Below are 15,566 nucleotides of genomic sequence, written 5' to 3'. Positions count from 1 at the left end.
CAGCAGGAACAAGAGGGGGCAGGAATCACTTCACAATCCTATACATTTCTTAATCCTACATACAATAATAGTGATATTACTAAATCCTTCTAGTTATACCACTACATTGGGGTGAGAAGGGGAAAAAAGGGGCTGAAAACACGTCCAGTATGGAGTAGGGATTAAAAACTGATCAGAGTAACCACTCTAAAAGGGTCCAGATAGACCATCAGTCTGCATAATTAGATACTATGATCACTATGTATGACTAAAGCCTATCACCCAATTATATGTTGAAATGAGCACCTGAATAGAGGAAATAATTTCATATGCAGGAGTTCAGAAAACAGCAAATCCCACAGAGTTCTCTGAAGAACAGTTGGTTTGCCATGCCAGTTGTCCAAAACCACCAGCCTGCTGTGCAGGCCTTTCTGTACCTCAAGTATATTACCCTACACTAACCATAAGCACATCAACAAGCAGACTAACTCAGTCTGACACCTAAAGTAATACTTAATGTACAAATACATCATACCTGAAAGGAACACATCAGAGTTTCATCCACACTCATCATGCCCCCTGCATTGTCAAACTCTCCACAATAATTTGGCGCTGAGAATAGGGTGACCAGCTGCCGTTTAGCAAAGAATTCATATCCATCTTCAACCACCTGTCAACACCAGAGAAATCAATACAGCTCACATAAAAATGAAAGAAATTTTGAAGAAAAAAAAGTCAGCCTTGAGGCAAACAGGACTTTATATTGAAGAGATGACAAGAATTCATTAAAAAGGTATTTTATGTCTTGGCTTTTAGACAGCACAAGTTCAGTCATTTTGTCTTATCTGGGCAGTGAAAGCCAAATCAGGTAGCTTAACCTGTCTGACATTTCCAGTGTTAAATATGTATCACCTTGACTGCTCAGTACCTTCATACTTGAAGTCTGATTATGCACTGTCAGTTTCAGGATTCCCAGCATTTTAGTTTCTATGTGGTATTTGGATGTTTGACCTGTTAGTTCAGAACACACAGGGTCTGGATAACATCTTCACCGCAATGCAGCTGTGAAGCTTCACTTAACACTGGTGTTGACCATACAAACCTCAAGTACAGGCTTTTATTACTGTTTTGATGCTCTAAAAGCAAAGTGGTTCTGCTGCATTTTCTCTATAATTCACCTTTAAAACAGTGCAAGTAGTATGACACACCAGCTAAGGATATTCCCTCTTCCCCAAAACCAGAAGCCTGACATTGTAATGCAGTGAAACCAGTGCACCAACTGCTCACTTTGGTCCAATCATGATGGTCTTCTAAAAGATGTCAGACTTTTTATAAAGAACTCAAGTGACTACATGAATACAAGGAAATTGCTAGCAATCTTGATCAGCAGTTCAGAAATATTAATACCCATTCCACACACTGACCAGAAAGAATGCAACAGTGAAAGCTTTTATGTACAGATTTGTGGTAACAATAAAAATCCACTTAGTACTTAGACAAAGTGAAGCAGAGGTAGCTTAAGCTACAACTACCAGAGAACTGACTACCACTGAAATGGAAGAACTCTGAAAATTCAATGTGAATCCTGAATTCATGTTATTTCACTTTAAACTTGAACACTTTACCTCCAATGTTAAACAGCAGTTTAATGGTAAACAGAAAATACCAAAGAAAGATCAGTAAGGAAATGTAGTTGTAATATTTTACTTGACTGACATCAGACACTCAGTTCAAGAGAATGACACAACCTTGAAGTCCCATTATTAGGAAGATCTTTTTCTTTTAATAGCAACACAACACTAAGGAAGTTTCAAATGTATACTAGAAATGAGTTTAATGGTAAACAGAAAATACCAAAGAAAGATCAGTAAGGAAATGTAGTTGTAATATTTTACTTGACTGACATCAGACACTCAGTTCAAGAGAATGACACAACCTTGAAGCCCCATTATTACGAAGATCTTTTTCTTTTAATAGAAATGAGCAGCACCAAAGACATAGAAAGTCTAGGAAGAGAGGTTTTAGGAAGCAACAGCAGCATAATTCATACCTGGTGAGCTCGACAGATCAAGTCCAGATCATGACGATTCAGAAATTTACTGACCACATCAGCACCAAAAGTGAAAGAGACCCCACGATCATTTTCACCCCAGCCTTGCACATCTTTGTCTGGGTCAGACCACAGCAGGTCACACAGCAAGCCTTTGGAAGATAATACAAGTGAAGATGTCTTAGGAAGTATCATTCTATAATGTAAAATAGTTTTATTGTAACTACCAGATTAGATCTCCTAAATAAGTTTTAACAACAAATTCAGCAAGCCTTTGGAAGATAATACAAGTGAAGATGTCTTAGGAAGTATCATTCTATAATGTTAGTTTTATTTTAACCACCAGATTAGATCTCCTAAATAAGCTTTAACAACAAATTCAGCAGTACTTAATTTGACTCAAAGGATATGGTCTGCGTAAGGCTGGAGATTTTTCCCTCCCTCACCACTAGTGGTACTTCAACATGAAACAAGTCAGAGCCAGAGTTATGTTTAATTGTTAGCATTCAGCATGTTTACAGTGAGCATTTGAAGGGTTTAAAAATACTGCAGTGGGAGCACTTCAAAAGGCAACTATCAATTTCACAGCTCACCAAGAAAGCTTAGTTTGAAAACTGCACTAAATTTAAAATCCTATGCAAGGCCAGTCATAAATACAGCAAATAAACTTGTACCACAAGTTTCTGAACTTGGAACAGCTTTGATTCTTAGCTTTCTTAACATATGTGAAGAACCTTACCCTACTAAATAAAAATGTAACACAGAAAAACTGATATATTGTTTCAGGTGGCACTTTCAGTTAGTTTGCACTACTGCTGGCTTCTCTAAAAGCCCCATGCCAACCAGTCTGGAACCTAAATTAGAACGATAAACCTCACTGGTGTTTTAGTACTGGTCAAGGTCTTTTTTCTGCTGCCAACAAAAGGTCAGCTAACACTAGTTAAAACCAAGTACTACAAAATATTGCTTTAGATCAGCTGCAAGGCCTTTACACAGAATTTTCAAAGCATTTTCACATGAGAAAGAACCAGGTCAGTTCAACTACAGCACAAAATGAAAACCATTTAAAATGTATTACAGTTTTCCTCGAAATTGCACTTTCCTTACCTGTGATGACTGACCCTTAGGCATTTAAATACTTCAGAGCACTACTTCACAATCTAAAAAAAAAAACCCAGTAGGGTACCTCATCTGGCACTCAGAAATTTGATTTACAATTATGCTTGATTATTTACTAAACAAAATATTGAAGACACCACTTCTTAGAAGATACTTCAAGTTGTTAATCAAGCAAAACTAATGTCTGAAACCTACTGTGCAACTAGATCATTTTGTATTTACACACAGCAACCAAATGGTCTCTGGCACCAGTCACAGTTCCTCTTTAGCAGAAGCTAAGGTTTTATTTGCTTTCAGAAGACAAAAGAACAGAGCGAGCCCAACTGCATTTTAGACAGAGCAAAACAAAACCTTTACTGAAATGGAGTTCTACACCAAGTAACTCTACTGAAATTCATTTCTGGACTGAATAAGACGTTTTCCAAAACAGAATAGTTGCACCGTAGTCCCCAATGATTTCTTATCATGAATTCCCAACAAGTGACAGAAGCTGCTTGTCTCAGCTGCTTCAGAAGTGCTTCCTCCTCTATTCTCTCCCCAAAATGAAATAATCTTTAGGGTTCTAGACAGCAATAGGCAAATCTGTCCTATAAACTTTAGCAGTGGTGTAATAGGAGCCTGCGATAAGCCTAAACTAAACCATGCTGCCCAGGTAGGTTTCTATGTTAACGTGGAACAGCTACCACTGTAATAGGCCAGGGTGACCAGGAGCCCACCATAACATGCCTGATACAAGGCACTCAGGATTACACAAAGGAGGGTGTTAACAGTTCCCCAAGAAGCAAAAAGTTGGCAATGCTGACCAAACCATCATTAATCTCGAAGCCTCACCAAAAGCAAGTCCTTTAAGTTACCAAACACAAGTAATTTAAGTTGGAATGCAGAGTCAGGTTTGAGTTAACAGCCTCCAAACCCCATAGAAGTGCCACCAAAATAAAAGGTCTTGAAACTGCAGTTGACAATGAAAAGGTTTTTCCATCAGGCTAGAAGAAACTATCATAATGACTCAGTCAAGCCACATGAACATTTACCAAGAACTTCTGAATCAAGACAGACATTCAGCAAGTGACATCCCTCCACAAAGGGCTAGCTTTTAAGGACTTGTAACTTTCACAGAAGCAAGACCACTTCAGTTTTCATTTTTTCCACAAGATTTCCTTCCATTTTGTAGTATTGGTTGCCTTAAGTAGGTCCCAAGCTAGCTTTTAAGGACTTGTAACTTTCATGGAAGCAAGACCAGTTCAGTTTTCATTTTTTCACAAGATTTCCTTCCATTTTATAGTATCAGTTGCCTTAAGTAGGTCCCAGAGGCAAAGACCTTCTATGTTGCTGTACCATACACACATGGCTCTGATGGGGCATTTCATTTTACCTCTGCTGGTAGATATTCAGCTATTGCTTCTGAAAGGAAAACTAAGACTGCAAACCACTTGGCAGACCAAAAGCCTTTTTTTAATAATCTCTATACTTATTTTTAGGAGGTACTAAGAATACATATGATTTCAGTGGAGCATCCATGGAAACCAGAACTACATTCTGCAAGGGTTTTTTTTTTTCCTGAAGTGGGGCTGCCTCAAGCAATAGAATTAGCCTGTTGAACAGAACTAGATTTTCTGAGAGCTCTGATAAATGCAAAGATTGACTCATTCATACTGAAATACATTTGGTTATGCATTCACTGTATTTAGTAGCATAAAAGGAAGCTCAACGTAGTAACTTCCACTACAGAAATACTCATTCACGAAATAATTTAGTAACACTTTTCAGCATCAAGAGTGCATGTATCAGCTTGCACAGAAATGTTATTAAGGGTCAGTAGATATATTAACCCTGAATTACTCCTATGCATGAGCACTGAGGATCATCACAGGAAGCAGAATTCCTCTATTCCAAGGTTTAACTGTAATTGTAATTTGTGCTTAAAAAAAAGAGGTTTAGATGTGATATTTCCTCTGAAAGTTAATTTCGGACCACTGTTAAAATCAACACTTTAAAAAATAACACATTGTACTGTACTGCTTGACAGTGTTTTCAGTCCACTCGTAGCAAAATTTGGAATAAATGTGACTAAGGAAGATGATTAAACCATTCAAGAGAATACTGTACAGAAAGCACTTGCAATTCACACCCAACATTTTTATATAAGGTATTACTGTATTAGTAGAAAAAAATGTCAGGACTAGCGCAATGATACAAGCAATTGAAATCCCAATTGCAGTGAAGTAGGAACTATACTTTACAAATTTAAAGAAGGAGACATGGCCCCAAGTAGAGAGAAGATCAAATCCTTTAATTACTAGTCAGAAATCCTTAAACAGTTATGTTCTTTGACAGACCAAAATGCTTGGGTGTGTCTAACCAAGGCAAGAGAAAGAAGTAGCTGTTTAGTTTCATTTGATCTTTCAATTAGATTTCTAAGTTTGTCTTAATGCAAACTTGTGGCTAATCTATCTAAATTTGGGTAACGTATCCTAGGCAGTTATGACAAGCAATAACATGGGCAATAGCCTCTAACGTATCAGGTGACTTAGCCACAGTGAGCAGCAAGACTCATACTCTACCCAGACATGAAGTAATACTGTACTATGAAGAGAGGCTGTGTTAAGTCACTGCACTGCCTGCACAGAAATTGAATAAACCTGTTTCATCATTAGGACCTACTCACAGTAAATTCCACATCACTCACCCGTGTCAGGAACATCTGTAGGTCTCATAATTCTCCGGATCTGCTCCATTGACTGGAGATCTGGAGACAGCCCTGTAAGTACAAGAGAGAACAAGTGATTTATCTACATATTTTACCTGTAAGGGGGGTTCCAGAGAACACACAATTAGAGGTTCAAGTCATACAGCATCCATTGTTTCTACTGTAATATAAACAAAAGACAGTTTGCTGTAAGACAATTCAGTTCCTGAACACACAGACAGAGAATAATGCAAATGAAATTAACACAGGGTTTGAACCATTTTACTACAATCCTTTTAACTACACAGCACAGAACTCCAGTTACATATGCTCGCTTAAAAGAGTTTACTAGAGAACCAGTGAAGCAGAGCATTCCCATTATCTAACACAATTAAACTTGGTGCTGATGACCTTCTTTACAACCACCTCACTTTATAAAAGCTAAAGAAAAGTCCCCTACCCAGCTTTAAAAGAGCACAAACCAAAGCAGGATTTCAGTCACGCCTGCAAGCTAAGTCACATCACATGTGGTAATTCTGCATCTTACCACATATCAGCTGAGCTGGACACTGTAAACAAATACTAGTGTGCAACTACAATAGATAAGGATCACAGAGGTGGTCAACTACTACAGCTCAGCTGCTTCACCAGTTATAAAACCACAGTACCTTGGTTACTCAAAATCATTTGTCACAGACAACTCTTTTTGCATAGTTTTACCATATTACCATGAAAACACAGCCAAAGCATGGTATTTCAAAGGCAACCTTTGAACAGCTTAAGTACACACTTCAGAGCTTCTGTAATTGAAGCATGAATCTAGTGGGCATGAAAGGCATGTGGATTCTACTCTGATTCTGCTCAGCACCATTCCCAGCAACAGTAATGGACTATCTTGAGTTTGTGAACTTCTATGAGGTCACAGCTCTCAGTGTTTTGGGGTGCATCCAACACATTAAGGTCTTTAAAAGAAAACGTTATTACAAAGCATGTCTTAACCCTGTTGCTGTTAATTTTGGTCCTATTTTACACCACTATAAACTAGCAAAACCCCACAGAATTGCCTGTGTGTTCGTAGACCCCTTTGTAACCACCCAAGGTCTTCAGTTCTCAAATACCTTCCTAACTGTCCCCCTGCAGAAGAAGAAATAGTTAATGTCTCAAATCCACATCTACAGACAAAAGTTGCACATGATCACCGATCAAAGGTAGTAAAAGCACCAACAGGCTGCTCAAGCTCAATGTCAAGCTGCTGCCACTACAGTGACTGCCGCAACCTATTGTGTGCTGAAAGAAAACTGAGAAGTATACAATTGAATTGTCTTGTCACATAATGACAGCCAAGCACAGAAAAAACATCATTCAGTATACTGTCTTACTGAAGCATAACGATCTCTCCCCTCAAGGAAACAGAAAATTGTCATTACTCCTGGCAGACTGAACAAATCCAGGCTCTATATTTGAGCCACTCCCTGATAAGGTGGAACTGACAAAGTAGTAGTGATGCTTACTTATTTTGAGTGAAATCCAGGAAGTCCATCAGGTCTCTTTGGACACTATGTAAGTTTAGCAAGTAGACTTCACCTCCAACATACATTTAATTGTCATCGATGTCACAAGGAAAACAGAATTCCAGAGCTTGAAACATTACATACATCCAGTATTCTACTAATGTGACTCCCATCTCAGAGCTTAAATCCAATGTGATAAGACCAATGTGTTTCATCAACACGGCACTGCAACATGAACTTACAGAAACTTGAACATAATCACATAAAGGCTTTTAAGATCAGAAGTGGAGAGTGGTGCCATAAATAAGAGGACCACACCGTACAGGATACAAAGCAGAGCAAAAGGGGGAAGTCAGGAATGGTTACGGACTAAGCTTTAATAAAGGGTGATAAACAGCAAAGTCAGAACGAAGTCAAAAGGACAGCCTTAAGAATGGCTAGAATATGACTTGTATGAGCAGCATGGAAAGACAGGCAAGGGAGGGATGTGATGGGAAGAATACAATGAAATATCCCGTCAGCAGCACAAACATTTGGAGACAGGGATGGCAAGAGACATTTGATTTATACTGTGAGATAGAGAACTCAAAACAGCAGATGCCCAGAGAAGTCTGGGTAAAAAAACCCAAGCTGACTGAGGATTTGAAGCTATCAGAGATAGCCTGTTGGGTAAGTTAGGTGCCTTTTGTTTTACTATGTTATGCGGTTTTGCAAAGTTTGAGTCTATATCCGAAAGGACAATGCTTTAAAAATAAACTATGCAAAAATGCGCAATATAGTAAAAAAGGCACCTACCTTATAGCTACATGCTAGCTTCAATCTCCAGCAGAGGTGAGTGGTTTGTGCTGCTGCCTCAGTGTTTGTTACAGTAGTAACATCATGAAAAGCGTTGACAGTCCATGACTTCATGGGATCTGGAATGCAGCTTGCATAGGATTGGAGAAAAGCGGAAAAAGGACAACACTTATTTCTGTGCTGAATCGCCACGCTCATTTATTAGGAGCACACAGCACATTTAATAATCTTTTTGCTTTACTTCACAGCCACAGAGCAGTTGTAATACTAATTTCAGTTACAGATGAAGCCTGTACAAGTGTAAGGGATTACCATTCACTAAAGAAGTAAATACTACTTTTCGTAAGAGGATCTTTAAAGAAATACTATGCACAAAATAAGTTTTCCTACTTGATTAAACAAGAGGTTAATCCCTCCAATATATATAATGAAGCTTTATAGTTTTTTTTTCTTGAAAAATATCTTTCTAGGCTTCTTCCTTATAACTCAGGTCTCCAGTGCATATACACATAGAACTGTTTTGTCATAGAAGACAGGACCCCACTCCACCTAAGCTTCCTTGATTACCTTCTATCACCCACCTAAGCTTAACTGTTTGCCTGAAGCACCAGTGTTTTGTCACCATTCATTCCCTACTATTATTCCCAAATAAATTTTTTAAAAGTATAACACTAGTAAAAGAATAAACCCCTCACCAGCTTTTTTTGGAAACAATTTTATTACATAGTTTTAGCCACTGATAATTGGCTACCTCAGTGCAGAAGTGATTCTGTATCTTATGTTCTTAAAATTATGAGATCTAGCTCATAAAATAGGTGCTAGTTCATAAAAATGTAGAAAAGACACCACACTGATTGAGAATGAGTGTAAAAGATGACATGTAGAAAAAAACCCAAGTACTTTCTTTAACATGTCAATGCTACCTGGAGACTGGCAAACTCAACTGTCTATCACTGCATGAACTCTATTTACAGAGATGTAACACCCCAGAGCACACTATGCATAAGACCAACAGTTTATACTAGGAGGCACTGAAGGCAGAAAGCTCTCAATAGGAGGAGCAAGAAGAGCCAGGATCATTTTTATAGCACACTCCATACAGGCAGAGCTCTTGCAGAGATACCTGTGATTAACCAAGGCAGGATGGCAGCCATCAATACAACCCCACAAAGTCTGGAAGAGTCTGCTCAGGAATTCTAGATGATGGCTACTTCAAATTCCAAGTGGAGCTGTTCAGTCAAACCAGGGGTGTCTGCAGTGCTGTCACTTCCACTAATCTCAATTTATCTCACTGACAATGCAGGTCAGACACCTGTCAGACCATCCCTGGATCACCCAGTATGAGGCATCAAGTTGCTTAGCAAAGGGCAGTTGCAAAGACAGCTGCAAAAAGGCAGGATGGTTCTTACTACAAGTAAGAAATTGTTGTAGTCAACTGCTTGACTTTGCAAGGTCCTGAAAACTGTAAGCATAATTGCTGGTAAAAATATTAGAAGTACCTTTCTACAAAGAAAAGCACCCAGGTAAGTTCCAATGATTCACACAAGCCCCAGTCAGATCAACACCACACACTTTTTACTACAAGAAGAGAGCAGCAGTGGGACAGGTGCCCACAGAACATAGATATTCCAATAGCAAAGGTTTTACAGAGTCAAGAGCAAGCCATGGCTGACCTCTGACCTGCTCCACTGTTAATAAATGTTTTACTTCACACAGCAGGCTTGACTATGTGACCTCAGAGGTGCCTTCCACCAACACCTTATGACACCAGCTAAAGAGGCCAAGACTATAAAACTGGGGTTCCTTTTGGAAGTTATTCTTTAGCTCACTGCCAGGGACACGATTGTTATCTAAAGCTGCACAGACAGGTGGTAACAGCAACAAGTCATGTGGCAAATTAGGTAAGTATCCTCACATTCAGTATCCTTCAGAGGGACATACTGATGGAATACCTGCAGACACACCTGCCCCTCAGGCACAGAGGGCCATGTTTATCAGGTAGGATTGACAGCTGCCTGCTGCCAGGTGCACAGACCAGCATGAGGCATACCAGTGACCTTTACAGATAATATAAGCTTTAACATCTCCAGCTAAGTATCTAGTACACACATCCACACTCCCTTTGGTATAGCATTAACCAAAGATGGGTTTAGACATGGCCTTTAAAAGCAGTTGTCAGCTTACCTCCATGACAACAGAAGATCTTCTCATCCACAATGGCTGCAATAGGCAGACAGTTAAAACAGTCTGTGAAGGTCTTCCACAGCTTAATGTTAAATCTCCGCTTGCCTAGGAGAACAGGGTGCAACATTAGGAAGAGAAGGCTGTTTTCTTAAAGCCAACCTGCAATACACAGCACAACCTGACCAGAAATGCTAACAGGCTGTCTTTATAGGGTTTTATTTCTGTTAGTGTACTTGGGATTCAATCTCCTACAACAGCACAAGGACAGCAGAAGATAAAATAATTCAACAGAGTGACTTCAGCCTTAGTTTGAAGTAGACTTTTAGAAAGTTTCAGAGAAGGTTCACAGAAAACTGAAAAACTTGCACTACTAGGAGCATCTCCTAAACACAATAATAGTTTGTTATAGTCTTTCAAAAGAAAAAAAGTTTTGCTTACATTCATCATAGAATCCATAGATCCGATTGATGCTAGCACACTCATGATTTCCTCTTAAGAGAAAGAAGTTTTCTGGGTACTTGATTTTATATGCCAATAGTAGGCAAATGGTTTCCAGAGACTGTTTGCCTCTGTCTACGTAATCTCCAAGGAAAAGATAATTAGCTTCTGGTGGGAATCCTCCATATTCAAATAATCGAAGCAAGTCTGTATACTGACCATGAATATCACCTAAGTAAGGAAATGGTTACCGAGGATTAGTGCAACAACATGAAGAGTACACAATACACTAACTTAGGACAATCAATCACTTTTTATTCATTGATCTTAAAGGCATTATTTCCTCTAAAACCAGACTGGCAATAGGTATCAGAAAGGTAAGACTCATGTTAATATTACAAATTGATATATCCACTAAATGTAAAGAACCCATAATATCTGCAGAAGTGCTGTCACTATGAAGCCAATCTGAAAACCAAAAGATACAGAAGTCTTCACAATTAAGCATAAGCTTTCTAACCAAACTCTAATTTGTTTAGATTAAAAGTAAGGTCAGAAAGACAACCTTTGATTGACCAGTTATATGGCCATGAAGCCTATGCATTGGGAAGAAATTAAGTCACATTACTTACTATAAAAACAGATCAATGAAGAATCTAAATAGACTGAAGAGAAACTGAACATTGTGCTGGCAGAAAGCACTTCAAAAGGTCAACTACTTGTCCTCCCTTAGCATTGCTGTACTAAGATTCCCATGCCCCAGCATTTATGGTAACTCCTCCTTTGATGCAATTATTCATATAAGAATAGTACAGAGACTGAAAGACTGATACCTCTTATAAGATACCCAACCCTGCAGGTATCTTAGGACAAAACTGTCACATGACTCACACTGCCAGATTTGAAATTAAGTGGACTTCCCATGAAGCTGCTCTGTGTAGCAGTTCCAACACCACAACGTATCAAATCAGACCAGCCAAAGCTAACAATCTGGGTGCTGCCTGTCAGCTCAAAGGTACCAAAGCTGCTCTACAGGAACTTGTAGAAAACACACTATTTCAGATGGCTCTAAAAATCATTCCTGAAGTGACTGAATCCAAAAGAGCTATGGCAAGAAGCCTCTGGAACAAGCTGCATGATGTTTACATTTAGTACTGCCTGCTCTCAGTCCCATGCACTAAGCATTCTGCAGGTGCATTTCCACTTTTGCTGCTTGTTCAGTGGCAAAACCCCAGCTTTGTTAAGCCCAGCTATTCTTCAGTAGAGTGCTAGCTATTATGGTCTTAAAAAGGCAAAAAACCCCAACACACATCTCTACCACTTCTCCATAATCTTGAAGAAAAAAGGTTTACAAACCTGTATGCTCTCCAGTTGAGCTCTTAAGCATACAGCAGTAAGAAGAGTATATAGCTGTATTTCCTCTTTACTTTTTCCATCAGAAATACAATTACTTCCTCCTTTAGGCAGCATTTTTCTGTAACTATTTCTTACTAGAGAAGAATCACTTCCCAGTTTTATTCTAATAACAGGGAACATTATCTGCTACCCAATTCCAGACACAATCTGAAATTTCACTGGCTAAAATAATTCTCATACATGTTGCAACAAGTATGATCCCTCTTCTACTTCAAATTGAGAAATCTGATAACAAGAACATAGGAGATTCCTCAACAAGTCATTGTTATGCTGCATCTAGTAATTCAGAACTACACTATCAATATACTCCCCAGAATTCTCCACCACCAGAATTAACTACCAAGTAAACATACTATAGAATGAGTGTTATAATTATGCCACCTAGAACTGCTTTCAGTGATACATGAGCCAGAGGGACCTTTAAAGCACTTAAAGGGTAAAGGAACATTTTATAGATACAATTTTGTAAAGGGACCAAAGTGTTTATTATTCCATTCAAGGCACTTGGCATTTTAAAAACCAGCTTCATGTGGGCACAAGCTGAACTGAAAGCCTACTAGATACAAAGCCTGACAGTAAAAACCACACCTATTTTAAAATGGACATTTACATGAGAATATCTTTCATCTTACATTAAAACACAGCCATTCAAGATGTAAAAGCTTATTTTGAACTGACTTGATTCCAAGACAAGACAATCCTATAACAGTTCCCCAGGCATTGCCTAAACAGACTAAAATAGCAGTTCAAAGGAGTACAGCTGCATATTTTGCTTTTGGTGAAAGCCATCATCTTTCACTTTTATCTAAAAGCATCTCTGACAATTGCTCTAGTATTAAATGTAGATGCACCTGACACTTCCTGGTACTGTCACCGTGTTTGGAACTCAACTTAAAAACAAAAAATACCTTATTTAACTGTGCATTTGTTACCCTCTTATTGTGCACCTAACAGTCATTTCAACTCTCAATTTAAGCAAATAAGAAACTAACTTTGATGGAGACTATTTGTACATAAGTCAAGGTCTGCAAGTATAATCTAAATATTTGTGTTTTCATTTTCTCTTTATCTAGGAACACGCTGAGACTACTGTAGTCTTTTCAGGGTAGCATAACAACACTGTAAAGCTGGATTCTACCTTCAACTGCATGTCACAAGGCAAGTTGGTCTGGTGTTGCCTCCCCACCCTACCAAGTAATAAGTGATTTAAAAATGACTTTGCCATTGTTTGTTTGTTTTTTAAATTGATTATATCCCCTCTTAATGTAAGAAACCTGAGACTACTGTAGTCTTTTCATGGTAGCATAACACAACACTGTAAAGCTGGATTCTACCTTCTTGCATGTCACAAGGCAAGTTGGTCTGGTGTTGCCTCCCCACCCTACCAAGTATTAAGTGATTTAAAAATGACTTTGCCACTATTTGTTTGGGTTTTTTTTAAATTGATTATATCGCCTCTTAACGTAAGAAACATTGCCACATTAGGTCTGCCAGGAAGAAGCTAATCTTTGAGCAGGTTAATAAAAAATTCAATGATTGCTTCAGCTTTAACACTATGACACTTTAGCATAAAATTTCTTCAGTTAGGCTTCTTCTAAGACTGTGTCTGCTGTTAATAACTTGAATGATGATTACAAACCAGTATTTGCTATACTCTTCTAAGTTTTTTACAAGCTTGCATACCTGTTAACAATGGCATACTTTTGAAGAAGTCTAGCCTCTTATAAAGTCTCAGAGAGGTAAATACACATTTTAGTTTTATTCATAATTTGACAGTAACAATAACATTTGTTAAAACTTGCTGTAAAGCTCAAGGATTTTATTACACTGTAACTAAGCCTAATGAAAAAGGTAAAACTGTATGCAGACTGTTACAACTGAAAGATTAACAATGTTCAACATTATTTCTGAACTGTTCCATTTCACAACATGCAAAGGTCATTGTTTTGTTTATGCTTTGAAGAGAGTAACTACAACACTACACATTTACATTTTTTAAAGTAGCTAACTGCTTCTTGAAAGAGTGATCAAAAGAGCAGTAGTTCCGTGCAAGCAGTCCCCAGGGGAGTACAAGACAGGTTGCAAAACTTGCACTAGACAAGAGCACAAGCAGCTCTTATTGCCAACAGAACTTGCTTCTAAATAGTACTGGAAGCATCACAATCTACCAACTGTTAGCTGTCTTTTCTTAACTTAATCCAATCTAAATGGAAAATTACACTTAAGATTGGGAAGACTTCACTCTAATCCGTATCACTCAAGCCAAGGTCACTTCCGCATCTCAGTATCCTCCCAACCCGTTTAGCATACACCTAGATTAAAACAGCTACCTAAAACATACACATACAGAGTTTACGTACCACAAATCTTCAGGGGTGCCTCTAGTTCCAGGAGAATAGGCTGGCTAAGAAATATTTCCCGTGATTTTATGCACAAGCCCCGAACTTCTGCTTCGGTCATCTGAACAATCTTCCCAGGACGACATCCTCGCACTGAAATGAGACGTTGAACAATTGGAGGGAACAGTTACACAGCCATTGGTAAATGCAGACAAGCTGTACTGGACAAAAAGCCAGCAGCACGTTCCAAGATACCTACTAAATGTATCAGTAAATGTGTTGGAGTTAAATATTCCAACAAATTCTAAAATTAATCTCTGGTACTGTGGTAACCTGTGCTTAACGGTCTGCATGTGTTCCCCTTAAATCAGGTTCTCAGAAGAGAATAATTTAAGCCTTGCTCTCATCCACATTTTGATAAATAGCAACTTCAAAAAGCATTTAGATTAACAACACCATTATGCCAAAGTATTCACAAGAGGTAAAAAAAAATTCCTGAGAATGAAAATCCTGAAAACACTTTCACATCAGCACAAAAATAAACTTCTTTAGGACTTTCAACAGGGCTAGCTAAGTAGAAAGGAAAAACCACAGACACCTTTACACTTTTGGCAGCTGAAATTGCCTTATGAGGAATACCACACTAAAATCTATGAAAGTTTGATTGAAACCTTAGTCAATGTATAAGTGGATCTAGAGTTATTGGAACATTTATGTACAAAGACATTCTAATTAGAATGAAATTGAATTTCTAAACCAATAAGTCAGGTACCCAGAGCTATATATAGCACTGAGTTTTCTAAAGCATTCACGTCACTGCACTCTAACATCCTGTGGCAAGTTTACCTGCAGCTGCTTCTTTCCACAAATATCTCTATGATTCCTCTGTCAGAGGCTTTAATGTGTCTTTAATGAGGCAGCAAAATAGAACAAATGTGCTTGGCACTTTGGCTGCTACAGTTCAGTCTTGCATCCGAGTGTAAACCAAACTTCAGAGTTCAAACTAATAAGCCAGAATGCATCAGTCTCTACAACAGGCAAACATCCTG

At 38.4% G+C, this 15,566-nt stretch overlaps 1 protein-coding gene across 1 annotated transcript in view; it reads right to left on the bottom strand.

Annotated features, from left to right (window-relative positions):
• The window catches only part of LOC103771834 (serine/threonine-protein phosphatase PP1-beta catalytic subunit), a 15,149-nt gene extending 463 nt beyond the window's left edge, over positions 1 to 14,686 (bottom strand). The window contains exons 1-6 of the mRNA XM_008939150.1: positions 14,539 to 14,686; positions 10,763 to 10,993; positions 10,325 to 10,429; positions 5,835 to 5,906; positions 2,030 to 2,181; positions 515 to 649 (exon numbers count right to left, since the gene is read on the bottom strand). Coding sequence (XP_008937398.1) covers positions 515 to 649; positions 2,030 to 2,181; positions 5,835 to 5,906; positions 10,325 to 10,429; positions 10,763 to 10,993; positions 14,539 to 14,638 — 795 coding nt within the window. The 5' untranslated portion in view covers positions 14,639 to 14,686. The remainder of the gene's footprint in view (positions 1 to 514; positions 650 to 2,029; positions 2,182 to 5,834; positions 5,907 to 10,324; positions 10,430 to 10,762; positions 10,994 to 14,538) is intronic.
• Positions 14,687 to 15,566: the final 880 nt, after the last annotated feature.

The sequence above is a fragment of the Merops nubicus genome, unplaced genomic scaffold (assembly GCF_000691845.1).
Source record: "Merops nubicus isolate BGI_N331 unplaced genomic scaffold, ASM69184v1 scaffold8934, whole genome shotgun sequence".
In the NCBI taxonomy this organism is placed as follows: Eukaryota; Metazoa; Chordata; class Aves; order Coraciiformes; family Meropidae; genus Merops; species Merops nubicus.
Note: the sequence above shows the minus strand (reverse complement) of the source record. Positions and strands in the feature narration are given on the sequence as shown.